The sequence below is a fragment of the Metarhizium acridum genome (assembly GCF_019434415.1).
Source record: "Metarhizium acridum strain ARSEF 324 chromosome Unknown scaffold_573, whole genome shotgun sequence".
Lineage (NCBI taxonomy): Eukaryota > Fungi > Ascomycota > Sordariomycetes > Hypocreales > Clavicipitaceae > Metarhizium > Metarhizium acridum.
Window position 1 is genome coordinate 455400 of NW_027094043.1, and position 15901 is coordinate 471300.

Sequence of the window (15901 nt, forward strand, 5' to 3'; positions counted from 1 at the left end):
ATAAATTTAATACCTTAATAAATTATCGCGATTATACGCGCTCAGAGCATTAACAAAAAAACTACACTACATGTAGTTTTTTAGTGTAGTTTTTAGTGTAGTGTAGTTTTTGTAGTTTTAGTGTAGTTTATAGTGTAATGTGTAATTATAAAGGGAAATTTTAATTATACATATAACGTTAATTATAAGACATATAAGGTTATAATTATTATACTTAAATAGAGCTAATTTAGCTCTTTATAATGCACTAATTTTTATACGTATAGCTTATAAATTAAGCGAGTTATAATAGGTTAAATCTTAGCTAAAAATTAAGATCTACTTTTTTAAAATAAGAGATTAAAAGCTTAATATCTCGCTTAATATTCACATTTTAAGGTTAATTTTTAAAGATTTCAAATCACGTGATTTTTAGCTTTATTTTAATATATAATATGCTTATATAAGCTTTTTTTAATAAAACTTTTTTTATAATAAAATTTAAAAATAAAAAGTTAAGTAAGAAATATAAAATCTATTATAATATAAGAAATAATATATATAAAAAGAAAGTATAAAATATTATTTTATATGAAAAATTTTAAGGTATTTAAATATATTATTTATAACTTTAATATATTTCTTATAACTTTAATATTTAATATTTTATATTTAAGTTATAAGGTAATACTATAAATATTATTATTTTATAAGATATTTATATATAAATAATAGAAATTTTAAAATTTATTATATTTAACATATTTTACTTATAATAATAATATAAAATAATACTTACTTACTTAATATAATTCCCTTATAATTCCCTTTTATTTTATTTTTATTTTATTTTTATTAGTTTTTTAATCCCTATTTTTAGCTTATTTAAGCTAACTAATCCCTGCTTACTAATACTAATATTAATAAGTAAATTTAGCTTTATTTTAGGTTACTAATTATATTAGCTAATAATAACTTATAAATTAATTAACACTATATATTACACTAATTTTTAAAATGTAATGTAGTGTAGTAAAACTACACTACACTACACTACACTAAAATTCACTAAAAACTACAAAACTACACTACTTTTAATGCTCTGTACGCGCTTAAAGGTAATATATAAAATATTAATATAATTTATTTAATAGCTTAATTAATTACTAGTTAAATTCTAAAAAGGGTAATTAATTTAGCTAAAATATAACTCAAAACGCGCTTTTTTAATTAATATGTTAAGTAGCGAAATAAGGCGAAATTTTTACATTATCGTGACTTTTATCGGGGCACTGTACCTGGGTAGCTCCTCCATAGTTGCCCTTTCAGGCCTATCTTTGGATATTCAAAACAACATTGAAACATTGAAAGACAACCTGCCAACCTAGATGATGATGGCATGGCTTGGGCCCATGTCGATTACAGCAAGTGCATAAACTTATCTTTTGTCCTTCGATTCAGCTACAGCTAAGTCCAAATGCGCTCTCCAAAGCTACCCGACGGTGAATCTAGTACATGATGTTTCTAGAGGCTTGACACTGTTGGTCTCTACACTTTTGCGCCTCTCCTCGCTTTCCATGGTCCCCAGGAGCCCGAGAGTATTGGGATGGGTATACGAGTTGTGGAGGGTTTCCTCTGCCCGCTCCACCGCCTGCAGTTCCTTTCGGTATCTGATCAATGGGGATTGAGGACTGTAACGGTCAGGTCAATGTCTCCCTTTTAGGTCAACTGGTACGAGTGATAATTTGCCCATGCTGTGGCCTGGTTAGTCTGAAGCCTCGCGTCCGATCTGTCCTGAAGAGCCGGTTGGTCAGGTACAGGCTTGGCTCAATCACTGTTCAGCTATTCCTGTTTTTTTTTTTTTTTGCTTTCTCCTGTGGCTATGTTAAAGTTTCCGGTTTCACCTCGTAAACCGAATTCGGAATCTCACATGCATTCGGCTACACAACTTTTCAACCATGTAAGGCCACCTACCACCATGTTCAAAACGCGTCGTTTCCTTGGATATGTTAGAAAAGAAATGGAATTACAAAACCCTATTTATGAACTAGGATTTAAAGTTACTACTCTTCAGATAAAAGCTAAAATATATCTTTTTTAAAAAAAGAAAAACTTTATAATAAATTTTAAAAGACAAAAGACATTCTCTTTAACTCGTCGTCTCCTCAGTAGGCGCCGTCCGGCCAGCCAGCCTGTTGGAAAAGGAACCAGACATTTGAACTAAGCCACGAGCCACTAGTTTTGGCCGGCCTTTATTGCTTCGTCAAGAGTCAAGACCAAGCGAGCCTCCACAGTTTCCTTTTCCTGGTTATGCCCATGTTTCCGGCCCAGGAACAAAGCACATGTCTAGTGCTAACTGACGACCCCAGGTTGCTTCACCGAGGTCCAGTCGGCTCGCTCGGTGGGTGCGTGTGGCTACGGTCCCGTGAAATCTTCTTGCAAGCACCCAATTCTCAACAAAATGCTCCCTTTGTCCGTCTCAAAACGTAGACCTATGCAAAGCGTCAATCTCAGAAGACCGTGATGTATGCTAATGCCGTCATTGGCTCACGTGCGGCGAGAAAATTATTGGTGAAAGTGGGCTCCGAGGCACATGCCCGAACCCTTCAATACTTACCCCAGCTTGCCAGTATTTCATTGATTCGCTCGCGGATGGGATGAGGTGAGATATTCAGACTGCTGCGGGCTCTCTGCATCTGCGTACTCGGAGCTCCATCATCGGCGTATGTCGTGTAGTACGGCATGATGGACGGCATTCGCCCACTGAGCCTAGCATAATATTCCAATATATGCACACTTTGAATTTGTGTAGCCATCCATCGAACTCGCGAGTGGCAAGAGCTGATTGACTAGCTCGCATCTACGCTTGTAGATGATGAGCTTTCGTTTTCCGAGAGTAGCCTCTTTGAGACTTGGTTCATCTTTCGGCGCCAAAATCTCGCCTTTCCGACACCTTTTTATTGGGACTCTCCCTCACGACTTTTATAGCGGCAATGATGATGTCGAGTTTGATGTACTCGGTGCTGTGGAGGAAATGTCTGGTGGGTCGGGCAAAGACTTTCGGAACCCTACAGTATTTACCTTCGATTAGCTCGCGCGGGGCGTCTTATGATAAAGCGCGGGGCACTTGTGGCCAGGCTGCTTGTTGAGGAGGGGCAACAGGGCGCATTAAAAAAAAAATTAAAAAAAAAAAAAAGGGCCTTGGATAATGGCACAGAGCATGTACAGACACGACGACGTATCGTGGCAAGACAAACACGTAAGGTTTGTTGTCGGCGTGTTTTGACTTACTTGAAATCAGGACAAGAAATTTCTGATTCCGCAAGACTATCGATTTGCCGACTCGATTTGTACGAACCATCGACCACCCGGCCCCGTCTGGTCACCCCCCGCCAATTCACCTTCACCTCGAATTCTAAACAACGGCACATATCGAAATGGGCAGTGTTCGAGTTCTCCTGATCGGAAATGGTGGCCGTGAGCATGCTCTGGCGTGGAAATTGAGCCAGTCTGCTCGAGTTGACACCATCTTTGCCGTCCCTGGCAACGGCGGCACTGCCTCATGTCCGAAGGTTACCAATGTCACCTCAGTCTCAGCGGAAGATTTCCCAGGCCTCGTCACCTTTGCGCAGTCAAATAGAGTCAATTTAGTTGTTCCCGGACCTGAAGCGCCTCTTGTGGATGGTGTGGAAGGCTTCTTCAAGAAGGCCGGAATACCTTGTTTTGGTCCCTCCAAAGAGGCCGCTCGATTGGAGGGAAGCAAGACCTATTCCAAGGACTTCATGAAGAAATACAACATCCCAACTGCTGCGTACGAAAACTTTTCTGACTATCAGAAAGCGATCGAGTATATCGATAGCGTCTCTCACGAAGTTGTCATCAAGGCAACCGGTCTTGCTGCCGGCAAAGGCGTTATCCTGCCTCAATCGAAACAAGAGGCAAAGGATGCCCTGAAGCAGATCATGGTTGACAAGGCCTTTGGATCTGCTGGAGATGAGGTTGTTATTGAAGAGCTCCTGGTTGGTGACGAGCTGAGCGTTCTCACCTTTTGCGATGGTTACACTATTCGGTCATTGCCTTTGGCCCAGGACCACAAGCGCATTTTTGATGGCGACCAAGGCCCCAATACTGGAGGAATGGGTTGCTACGCGCCTACACACATCGCCACAATGGAGTTGACGGAGCGCATCGACAGAGAAATCCTTGAGCCTACTATTTTAGGAATGCGACGGGAGAAGCAGCCATTCCGTGGTGTACTGTTCACCGGCCTCATGATCACCAGTGCTGGTCCCAAAGTCCTGGAATACAACGTGCGATTTGGCGACCCAGAAACCCAAACCGTCTTGCCTCTTCTCTCGGCCGACACAGATTTGGCAGATATAATGCTTGCTTGTGCTGAAGGGTACCTCGACAACTGCCACTTGAAGGTCGAGCAGAAGTTCAGCGCAACTGTTGTTGTTGCTGCTGGCGGATACCCTGGCTCTTATGCCAAGGGGATTCCGATGACTGTTCTGCAACCGCCTCAGGGTAGCACCATTTTCCATGCGGGAACCAGGCTGGATGGAGACCAGCTCAAGTCATCTGGTGGTCGAGTAATTGCGATAAACTCTGTGGGTGAATCCCTGAGAGCCGCTGTGGACGCTTCGTATTCTGCACTTGCCTCGGGAGTAATCAGCTTTGAAGCCATGTTCTACCGAAAGGATATTGCGCACCGCGCTTTTCGAGATCAAGCCAAGGAGGCCATGACTTATGCCCAGGCTGGTGTTGATATCCAGGCCGGTAATGATTTTGTCGAGAAAATCAAGAAGGCTGTCGCCAGTACCAAACGACCCGGAGCCGAGGCAGAAATCGGTGGATTCGGCGGCGAGCTTGATCTTTCACAATGCGGATACCAGAGCGTACCAATACTTGTTGGCGCTATTGATGGCGTTGGCACCAAGCTCATGATTGCCCAAGCTATGAGGAAGCATGACACTGTGGGTATTGATCTTGTTGCCATGAATGTAAACGACTTGATCGTTCAGGGAGCCACGCCATTGATGTTCCTGGATTACTACGGCTGCAGCAAGCTTGACCTTCCGTCTGCGGCCGCCTTTGTCGAAGGCGTCGCTGATGGCTGTCGCCAAGCTGGATGTGCTTTAGTGGGTGGTGAGACCGCTGAAATGCCCGGCATGTATCAGGGCGAGGATTATGATGCCGCAGGATGCGCAGTTGGTGCCGTCACCTCTGAGAACCGACTTCCTCGGCAGAATGCCATGAAGGAAGGTGACATTCTTCTTGGTCTCGGGTCTGTTGGTGTCCATTCCAACGGCTTTTCCCTCGTAAGAAGGATAGTGCAGAGCGCTGGCTTGGCGTATGAATCACAAGCGCCATGGGACACCTTAAAAACCGTTGGGGAATCCCTCCTGACCCCAACCCGCATCTACGTCAAGAGCCTTTTGCCAGTTCTCGGCGAAATCAAAGGTCTGGCACACATCACCGGTGGTGGTCTCATCGAGAACGTTCCCCGTATGTTGCCAGATGGCCTCGCTGCTGAAATCATCTACGGGTCTTGGGACATTCTGCCTGTCTTCCAATGGCTCAAGCAGGCTGGAAATGTTGACCCCACTGAAATGTGCCGCACATTCAACTCGGGCATTGGCATGGTCATTGCTGTAGATGCGAACAAGGCCGATGCTGTGTCCCAAGCACTTTCCGCTTCTGAAAGAGTCTACAAGATAGGACGGCTGGTTCGTCGTAATGAGGGCCAACCTGGCTGTGAGGTCAAGGATCTTGAATTATGGGAATGAGAATATCAAACACAATTAGCCCCAGAAAATTATGATTCGGAAAATAAAGCAGAGCTTAAGTTGAAGGTATACAAACAAACACACGGTGCATTCGTGAGGACGTCGCCGTACTTATAAAACTAGTTGCAGAAGAGCTATTAGAGTAGAGAAGTGGCAGCGTCGCGCGTTATCCTCCTTTGTGATTACACATAGGTGTTATAAACCAGACACCTACAATGCTCAAGGTGGACTGAACTCTATTCTATTTCATATCAACCATAACATACGCCTTTCTTCAAGAGAACAAAGCTTTGCAGTAGTACGTTCTAAGTTATGATGCGTGAGACCATTCATCGCTTCGGAACTCGCCATTTGACTCTCTGTACCCGATTTCATTCCTTCGGTCATCAATGAGCCTACCCCATTCAAGCAGTAATCGAAATAGATATATCTCCATGTCCTTCTTACTTATTGCTTCGCCGGCCCAACGTTGGCCTTGTCGCGCGATCCACTGCCCATCAGAAGGACGACCTGTCAAGTATGTATTGATACCATTCATTTTGGCCTTGTTCGCAGTCCCTGTAAAGTAAAGTAATGTCGTATGTAAAGCTTGATATCTTGGGTCTACAGGTACAAAATGCAGCCAAGGAGTGAGCCGCTCAGAATACCAAGTCTTGAATGTCGTTGAGATGAAGGGCAGACTCTGTGAGTGTAGCATCTTCAATGTCGCGGCCGGTGGACCGTCGTCTTCATCGGTCAAAAGTACATACCGATACTTCAACGAGTCCTCGGTCTGTGCGTCTTCGCCATAAACTTTCTGAATGGTACTGCAGTATTGGCCTGTACAGGCAGAAAAATCGTCTATACCAACATTGAAGGACAGGTCGCGATTAGCCTCTGGAACTGAAACAGACACCGATCTGAATTTATTATCCGCCCCTGGAACGGGGAGAATGACTGTTGCCCGGTCCCTGGAGTCAGCATTGTTGATAAGGTGCAATAACCTTAACTTGTGGCTTCCCCGTAACGCTTGTTCATTGATGACTTGCCCTACAATGGCACTCCTCCAGAATAGAGTGTCCTTGCGTTTCAAAAAGGGCTCACTGTCATCTACCTGCTCTTGTCGCGAGTGAGACAATGGAACCAAAATATCTTGAAAACCTGCCATCTTAGATGGGCTAAATAGAGGAACGAGATCTCTGACCGGCGTTGTGCTTAGGTCTGTCATTGCAAAGCTGTGTAGATGATTAAGGTCAGGCTGAGAGCACACATCCAATGATTTCTCCCAGTCGCTCATCAACTGGCCACGGGAGTGCTGCCTCACACAAGCCCAACAAAATACCCCAAGATCCCAGTACGGGCTTGTTTGGGCCCTGGACGTCGCAGGACATGCTTCAGCTCGCATCTGCTGAAAATCACTTGCCCGAGCTTGATGCCATGTTGCACTTTGAGCAGCCTGATCCGTGTATCTCGATCCCAGCGTACTGTTTTCTGCAGACGAAGTATTCGCTGACCTTTTAGATATAATTTTGGCCATTGATTGCAGGTAGCCTCTGCTCCGAAGTTGGGTATCTTTCCACAACGGAAGCACTCGTGGTGCCGCGTTCAAATTAACAGGAAGAACCATGTCAGGTAGATGTCTTGAGAACTTTTTAATCATATCGGCCAACTCCCTCAGATCTATGTTCTGGGAATCATGTCCGGCATCACTGACAGTAACTTGCCCATTTTCCACGGTTATGTTTCCGACGCCAGGGTTTGATAATGCGGATTGAACACGTCTACGGAGCGTTGCTGGCGGCAGAGACCAGAACACGTCCAAGTCGCTATCAATTTGCTGGAATTCATCTACAATAGACGAACCAGAAGCATATTGGTACCAGTCACCGAAATTGGGAGGTGGTGGTCTGTCGCCATGGCGTTCTCTGTATATCATCACCGCCGTAGCAAGAGTCGTGCTCGTAGAGGCCTTTATAAGCCAACGGTCATGGATCGTACGGGCTTCATACATAAGCTCGCTTATCGGATGGCGCTTATCGAAATATTCCAGCGGATAGATGAATGTGAATCCTGTAGCGATAATGAGAAGCAATACCATGAAAGAGACGAATAATATACGTCTAACGAAGATAACCGAGCGAATACCATGTGCGTAAACGAAAAGACTTGAGCCAAAAATTATTAGCCAAAGAGGCCCAAGGCTCGCAGCTCGTGAGAGATGCATCCAATCTCCCAGGCTAAAGACGTTTATTCCGGCACGCCAAATTCCAAAAAGAAATGTTGTCACAGCTGTGGGTACAACTGGCGTCGTTTCACAAGTCCAAATGGACAAACCGATAGTCATGGTGGCAAGGGCAAAACTATCCATCACTACGTCAAATCCCCGCAGAAATCCAAACCCCAGACTTGCCAGATTTCTTCCATGGAGCAAGCTGGTAGATAGCCATAGAAATGAGATGAACAGGGACGAAGTCAGGAAAATATTGGATAGCATTCGAAGTCGCAGCTTGAGATTTCTTGTCCAAGTCAACACCCTCCACAAAAGAACAATGATGACTGCATCAAGCAGAAGACCAGCGTACTGCAGCAGAATAGTCTTCGATCGACTATCCAGAGGCGCAAAACAAATGTATGTTGATTTCACGATTTGGTTTGCTGCCACATAAGTTCCAGTGGAGAACAGAAGAGCTCCGGTGGTGAACAAGGTGACTGCTGCTCGTGGACCACTCAGCCAATCGTGAATGTCGTCGAAAACGCTGCGCCACGGGTCTTCCATTTCATCGGTGACTGGTATAGACCAGTTACGACGCGTTGTTATTATGTCATGAACAATGAGCAGAAGGCAAAGCCATGACTGGGAATTCGGTATCAGCGGAATTCAACCCGAGACAAGTGGCAAAGAATGGCAGCAAAGAAACATCCCAAATCTAGCGTCTAAAAGACGGATGAGAAACTTGAACCATACCTCAACACCTGGTCTAGAGCATTGCTGCTTATAGTTGACATAATTAAAAAGCTCCAGCCGTATAATAATACAAGCTACCAGGATTGGGACTGAGCAGCGTCCTGGTCGAGCAGGAGGCGGAGAACCAGCTTGTTTCATAGGATCGTGTGGTTCTAGGTTTGCCAGCAAGCCAGTCCGCCCATCTCTTGAAGGAGTAAATCTTCCATCAGCTCCTGGGAGCCACTTCGAGGCATAGCTGGCACCAAGACAAATGAGGCCGGATAGAAGGACAACAAGCAGTAATAAGAGGCGAGGATGATCTGGCAATTAAGTGTAAGAATGTGATTGCATAGTATTATCAATAATAAAATTCCATACCAGTCAGAGAGTAACGCTCTAATGAATGACAAACATACATAAATGAGGCGATCGTGCTATGAAGCCGACGGATCAGAATTCTAGTCCTTTGACGAACCGCCCATGTTGAAAGAAAAAACATACCACAAAGCCGGAAGCTCATGCACCACCGGCGGCTCCATGGCATTGTCTCTTTAGCAGATTAAGATCTGCTGAGGCCGCAATTTCTGAAAAGGATGACATAGGTAACAAAACAAAAAAGCTGCCACCCGAGAGATTCCAAGTGTTCAAATGCCGACGACTCTGTACTTTATCAGGGGTTGAGAAGTCGAGCCACAGGTAAAGGTGGCTGTGCACAACCTGCTTCATTAGGCTGTCACGCTTACATAAGCCGCCTAGCGGCATGAACGTTTGTCCGACCGCATAACGTCTTCCAAGCGAGAACCCCAGCTTCTCATCAAGAGCTAAAACCAAGAAACTAGAAGACTTTTTGCTTTAACGCCACTTCCAGAGCATTTCTTTTCATGAAAGCCATAAGCACGTATTTTGAATCATGTAACGAATCTCGGATACTCCACTAGAGAAAGCCCCCACCCCCGGATCATCATCATGGCAGGCCTGAATGACGCGCCCATCATGCAATCCTTGGCAGTTCCTGCTGTTTGTATCTTGATTGCGTTTCTGGGATACTTTTCACAATACTTGTTTCAGTATTCCTCACTCAAACCCGGTCCACTCTCAGCCAGTGAAACCACCGTCTTCAATATTCTCCTATTATCCCTCTGGTTCACTTACTACAAGACTATCACCGTGGATCCTGGTCGATATGTTTTTACAGATAAAGTGATCGAGGCCGAAGGAAGTTGGTGCAAGAAATGTTCAGCCCCAAAGCCTGCAAGATCCCATCATTGTCAGCACTGTGGACGTTGCATTCCTAAAATGGATCACCATTGCCCTTGGACGGCAAACTGTGTCTCCATGACTACATTCCCTCATTTTTTGCGGTTTCTAGTTTTCGCCAACACATCCCTATGGATACTCGGTTACCTTCTCTGGCAACGATTCTTTGCTCTATGGGAATCACGGCACTTGCCTGCATATCTAGGTCCGACCTTGCAAGCACTTATAGGTTTGGCTCTCACCTCACTCATATGCCTCTTCACTTCACTTGCCTTGGCCATAATGCTTGTAACAACAATGAAGAGCTGGCTGTTTAATTGCACCATGATTGAGGGGTGGCAGATTGAGCGCCACGACGCAGTTATGGAACGGGGAGGCCAGGATTGGTGGGATATCAATGGGTCCGATGGAAAGAAAATCAGGGTTGAAAGGGTCGAGTTCCCTTATGATCTTGGTTTTTTTGCAAACATGTCCCAGGCGATGGGATCCTCGAACTTTCTTCTCTGGTTTTTCCCTTTGTCCGGGAGCCCCAAAGTTGGCAAGGGTGGAACGGGCTACGGATGGTCTTGGGAAGAAAATGGATTCAATCGAAACGAAGGCATGTGGCCGCCACCAGACCCAGAAAAAATTCGCAGGGCAAACAGAGAGTGGCCTGCAGGTCGCAGAGACTTCAAAGCAGAACTGAGGAATGCAGACACTACGGAAGAGCAAAAGCGTGCGTTCAAAGAACGCCAATTACAGGATATGCAGAGGAGAAGCCATTTATTGGCAGAGTTAGAGGAAGTAGACGATTATGATATGCTGAATGAAGACAGTGATGGTATTGGCTATAGTTCTGATCCAGAGGTTCATTGGAGAAATAACGATGGTGAGAGGCTACAAGATTACGGCGTTGATGAGGAAACAGAATTCGCACAAACAACTGAAGATGACGATGTTCCACTTGTCGAGCTCTTGCGTCGGCGAAATATTTTGCGCACTGAATGTGCCGATTGAGCACGAGGACATTCGTGGTTTAGTGTTAGTCTTCTGTATTTTTTCTGAATGGATTGGATGGACTTATAGCACTCCTTTGTTTGGGGGTTGCGAAGGACCATAATCAAAACATGCGCATAATGAAGCAAGAGCTGTTCGGCAATCCGTCGAGAATTTATTTCTAGTCAATACAAAAACTAGCAGTGTCTCACGGTTCCGCCTGGCTATATAACATGACAAATTGTTGCACGCCGCAGGTCATGGTCTTGACGCTAACAAAAGCAACACATAAACTTCAGTCTACTCTAGATCGTGACCACATAGTCAGCACCCGCTTCTACCAGTCGTCGTCTTCCTTGTCCCGTTGCATAGCATTTTTTCTTGCTAGCAATGCATCAGCCAAGCTGCCCCCTAGACTCGGCGTCGGCGTTGTACTACGACTCTCCTCAGAGCCGCTGGTTCCGTTCAAGCCCAGACCAGAATCTCGCTGGGCCATCTCACCTGGCTTGCGTCCCGCAACCGGACGTTTGGCCGGAGGTGCCGGCGGTGTTGGTTTTGACTTGGCAGCGGGAGGAGCCGGAGGTGGCCTTGGGGCAGGTGCTGCTTGTTCCTCTACATAAGCAGCGGGAACCCAAGCCTGCCCATAGTCATTCTTTGCCAGCCACCAACCTATGCGATGTTAGTTAGCCACGTTTGCTCACACTGAACATGACACACTGGATGCCATACCATTATTCTCTTTTTGAACTATCTCCAACATGTCTCCAGCCTTGATAGACAGCTCATTATCTCGCTGCCCGTTGAAATCATACAATACTTTGGCCATACTCTTTGGCTTTGCGGGAGGTGCGGCAGGCGGAGGGGGGGGTGGCGCTCGACTTGCTCCTCCGCTCGTGCTGTTTTGATTCTTCGTGTGACTAGGAAGAGGTTTGTTGACCGCGGCAGGAGCTGAACTATTTACCGCGCCGATAGATGCTGTTGTTTTTGCAGCTGGCGGCTGAGGAACCGCCCTTGGACCTCCTCCAGGCTTTGTTTGAATAGTTCGATTACCAGTTAGCCGTGATGGCCGGCCTCCAGGGCCTCCAGGTTTGATAAGTTTACCGCGGGTGATGGGCCGGGGTGGTACGGGTTTGGCTTTGGGCATTGGCCGTGATACCGAGTTAGGGGGTTCTCCTTGTTGTGTATGGATCGTACCACTCTTGTAGAAGTCAACTGGTTGTTGGGAGTCTTTGGCTATCTTGACCTGCTGGAATTTACTCGGCTTCTTTGCGTACTCAATCACGTTGCCTATTTTGAGATTGAAGCCTCCCGGCATGACTCGCTGCATCTGAGTAAACAATTCGGTTTTGAGGACACAATTCATCAGAGGATCTGGTTCCTGGGCCGATCCCACTCCAAGAGAGAACCAATCATCTCGACAAGTAGACGCACCAATGAATTTGATGGCACCGATGGGAACAGCTCGTTCGACTAAAATCTGAAATTGGCCGTTGATGAGCAGCTGGGCGATGATGTAGAACTTATTATTTGTGACAACAATCAGGCGAGGGCTAGGCTTGCTAGATCGTCCAAATTTTGCCTCCAAAATTTCCCCACGGCAAGAGAACATCACCCGTTCATTTGATCCAATATTAGCTGCGTTCCTTATCTGTGCGCCAGGTCCAGCTGCCGCATTAACGCCGAGGTAATCTCCAAGAAATCTTCGAGATCCCAGTAAACTCATCCGCCTGCGCTCTTTTCGGCCTTGGACAAGCTTGTGCCCATGATCCCGAAGTTGCAGATACTCCGCTCCTGTTCGTTTCTTCCGCCACATTCGTTGAATGCGGGTTGCAGATTCAGCACGGTAGGCTAGGTATGCACGCCACATTCTCTGAATACGAGTGGCCATGTTATGCCAATACCTATCACGCATGTGCTCTAAAGCAAATAGAGTCTCTGGTGATTTGATGAATGCCTTGGTCACGCCAAGTTGCCACTCCTCTTTAGGAATGCTGGTGTCCTTCAAAATTTGTTTTACAGCTTCTTCTGTCGAGCCTTGCCACGTATACTCGCCAGCATAAGATGTAGCCGGTGACAATAGGAAAAAGCGTTCAACAAACTTGTCAAAGGATTGACGATACGCGAAGCCAGCTCGCCGTATACGAACATTCTCCTGTAGGCCCAGATATTTGACCTGGTGAAGAACATTAGGACTGTTGTATTCGCTGGGCGACTTGTTTTCATTTGGTTTGATCGTTCGGATATATGACGGCTGACATTTCATCAATGTGTCTACCAACGCATTTGCAGAGGTACGAATTCTATCTCCTGCCGAGGGCGGCTGTTTCCTATTATCTTGGTCAACTTGTTGAGGGAAAAGGGTGTGCACGAATTGATTGCCGCTGTGTTGGAAGAGATTAAGGAGTCCCTTCAGTAATTGGTCTTTGTTTTTGTCGGTGATGCCATCCACAGTATAAGAGACATCTCCTGCATAATGCTTAACGATGAAGCTTCCCTGTCGGGGAGTCAAGTGAGCGTGTGACATGCCATTGATGCTCTGCATAAATGTTCTGTCACAAGCGGCAGGGTCGGCATGTGCTGTCTTAGTCGCGTCCTTCATTGCAGAGAAGATTCCAGGGGGTCTGATCTGTTCAATCAATTCACAGACGACTTTATTATCGAAATATTTGATTGGTGTCCACTGGATCTTTTCACGGGCATATTCTTCCTGCTCCGTCTTCAGTGTGAGCTGGATAAAGATCTGCTGAAGCTTTTCGTTGACATAATTAATGCAGAGCTGCTCGAAACTATTCTTTTCAAATATTTCAAATCCGTAGATATCCAAGATGCCAATGGTATTCGCTGTGTCTTGTCTCGATTTCAGAGACTTGTTGATGCGCTCCACAATCCAATCAAACAGATTGTTGTAAATAGCCTTAGCCAAAGCGTCACGGGTAGCAGTTGCCTGTGCTGGGTTGCTAGGGGACTCGATAACTTCGCCATTGCGCGGCGTAAGAATTCGAATAGTGATGGCATGGATCAGTTGGTCTGGTGTCACCTCCATCAGGTATGCGACAAAATCCACGACTGACTGATCAGTGACGGCAGCATATCCAGTGTCATCTTCGCGGAACTGGATATTGCCAATCCATAGGATGGCAGCCAACATGCGAAATATCTCATCTTGCTCAGTTTGACTAAGACCAATTATCTTCATAGCATTGATCGTGTCTTGGAAATCGGCAATGTCATCGATCCCATCCACATCAAAACATTTGGATCGACTCGTGTACGCATATGTCTCTGGCTTTTGAATACCAAAGAGCTCTTGGTGTTGCCTTGAAGCACCTTTCGTGAACTGGTAGAAAATGTGAAAGTTTCTTTCGTTTGTAATCTGACCAACAACACGAGACTTTTCGAGTAGATAATTCGTGATATCGGCGCCAACCGGCTCTCCATTGGAATTGAAGTAGATTTGCAAATATTTGCCGAATCTCGAAGAGTTGTTGTTCCGCAGTGTTTTTGCATTTCCAAATGACTCTAGTAGAGGGTTGGTCGCAAGAACCATTTCTTTGATCTTCTTGATATCTCCTGATTGTTCTCCGGAAACATTCGCAATATATTGCATGATGCGCTTGGCGGCCTCGGTTTTACCAGCGCCAGATTCGCCGGAAATAATGACACATTGATTGTCATTATATGCTTTCATATTATAATAGGCGGATTCGGCGATCGCAAAGACGTGCGGGGGCATCTCCAAGCGATTTTTGCCCTTGTAACTTTCGAGGACATGGTCGGTATAAATGCCGAGATCACGAAATGGGTTCACGGAGACCAGCACATGTCCAATGTATGTGTATATCTCTGCACCCTCGAATCGCTTCTTCAGGTTATCATTGATAGCTTCGTTAGAAACTTTGCTCAGCAAGGTCAGATCTGATACTCCAATTTCCTTCTTTTTTGTTGCTTCAAACGTGGCCTTTTTTGGTCGTCCGCCGCCCGCACCCTGTGTGCCCGCTGCGCCGGACTGGGCATTGCGCACAGCTTTGTCCTTCGGACGCCTTGATATGCCCTGTTGAATGGTAACGATAACGTCAGTTAAGAAGGCATTACGGGTGAATCTATCAAGCCACTTAGGCTTATAAGCGAAGGTCGCTTACCATGTCAATAGAGTGAGCAGTGAGCCGAAAGAGTGGTGCGGTGAAGGCGTGGGGTAAAGGGAATGAAATCTAATCGCGCATCAACGGACTGGTCCCGAAGCAGGGAAGAGGTTGGTGATCTATTCGGGACACGAGTGAGAAGAAGATCAAGGAAGGACCGTTTGTGATTGCCAGTTACCCCTTTGTCTTGTCTCTTTCAAGTTGGTGCTGAATGCGATTGATGCCCTTTCCAGTCGATGATGTGGTGCCTGACTGGACGAAACGCCGACATTTTTCCGGTGCAGCACAGCCTCATGCATACGAATCAGTGGCGGTGGGGCTGATTCCCAGGTACGGATTAGCTGAGCAACCAATTTGGGCTGCCCTATCCCTTTGACTGTGTTAAGGTGCGTTATTGAAGTGGGGGTTCTGGCTAATAAGAAGCCTTATACTTAAAGGTACATCATATAACTAAGAAATAATAGGATAATAAGAGTACCTATCAGCTAAGATATACTTAAGGCTACTTTATTTATATCTATTTGAGAGAGCTTGAGGCTATGTCTTAAGGTAACTTGTATGTACTGAGCAATAGTGGGGCCTATACATCCAACGGACCTTAACACATTCAAAGGGATCCCTTTGAATGTGTTAGGGTCTATTTTTCGTACCAAGCTAGGGTTCTAGCTAACAGAAAAAAATCATATTAAGAGGTATAAAGCCTTATTAAGGAGTATTATAATAATAAAATTATTAATAATTTTTAACTTTATAAAGAGTTATATTACACTTATTATAACTTTATATTATAGACTAGTCTTACCTGCTCTTACACGCAAGCGTCTTAAAAGATAATAATA

The 15901-nt window shown here is 45.4% G+C and overlaps 4 protein-coding genes across 6 annotated transcripts; 2 read left to right on the forward strand and 2 right to left on the reverse strand.

Moving 5' to 3' along the window:
- The first annotated feature begins 3100 nt into the window (after nt 1-3100).
- Nucleotides 3101-8685, forward strand: ade1_2 (Bifunctional purine biosynthetic protein ADE1). The gene has a single exon (XM_007815796.2). It carries the CDS (start codon nt 3417-3419, stop codon nt 5766-5768), a length of 2352 nt encoding a protein of 783 aa, XP_007813987.1. The 5' UTR covers nt 3101-3416; the 3' UTR covers nt 5769-8685.
- Nucleotides 3101-9326, reverse strand: J3458_020435 (uncharacterized protein). Of its 3 annotated transcripts, none has more exons than XM_066122031.1 (4): nt 9193-9326; nt 9108-9125; nt 8713-9011; nt 3101-8601 (listed from the first exon to the last, which is right to left on the reverse strand). In XM_066122031.1, the coding sequence occupies exons 1-4, from the start codon at nt 9233-9235 to the stop codon at nt 6079-6081; spliced, it is 2883 nt and encodes a 960-aa protein (XP_065973021.1). In that variant the 5' UTR covers nt 9236-9326; the 3' UTR covers nt 3101-6078. The 3 variants fall into 3 exon arrangements, with proteins under 3 accessions (XP_065973021.1, XP_065973019.1, XP_065973020.1); XM_066122029.1 differs by having other exon boundaries at nt 9070-9125; XM_066122030.1 differs by having other exon boundaries at nt 3111-9011; nt 9070-9125.
- A 185-nt stretch (nt 9327-9511) lies between these two features.
- Nucleotides 9512-15292, reverse strand: MYO1_4 (class II myosin). The gene is made up of 3 exons (XM_007815799.2): nt 15063-15292; nt 11653-14974; nt 9512-11592 (listed from the first exon to the last, which is right to left on the reverse strand). Exons 1-3 carry the CDS (start codon nt 15063-15065, stop codon nt 11261-11263), a joined length of 3657 nt encoding a protein of 1218 aa, XP_007813990.2. The 5' UTR covers nt 15066-15292; the 3' UTR covers nt 9512-11260.
- Nucleotides 10273-10944, forward strand: PFA4_2 (Palmitoyltransferase; the record flags this gene model as incomplete). The annotated part of the gene is made up of 1 exon (XM_007815798.2): nt 10273-10944. The coding sequence occupies one exon, from the start codon at nt 10273-10275 to the stop codon at nt 10942-10944; it is 672 nt and encodes a 223-aa protein (XP_007813989.2).
- Nucleotides 15293-15901: the final 609 nt, after the last annotated feature.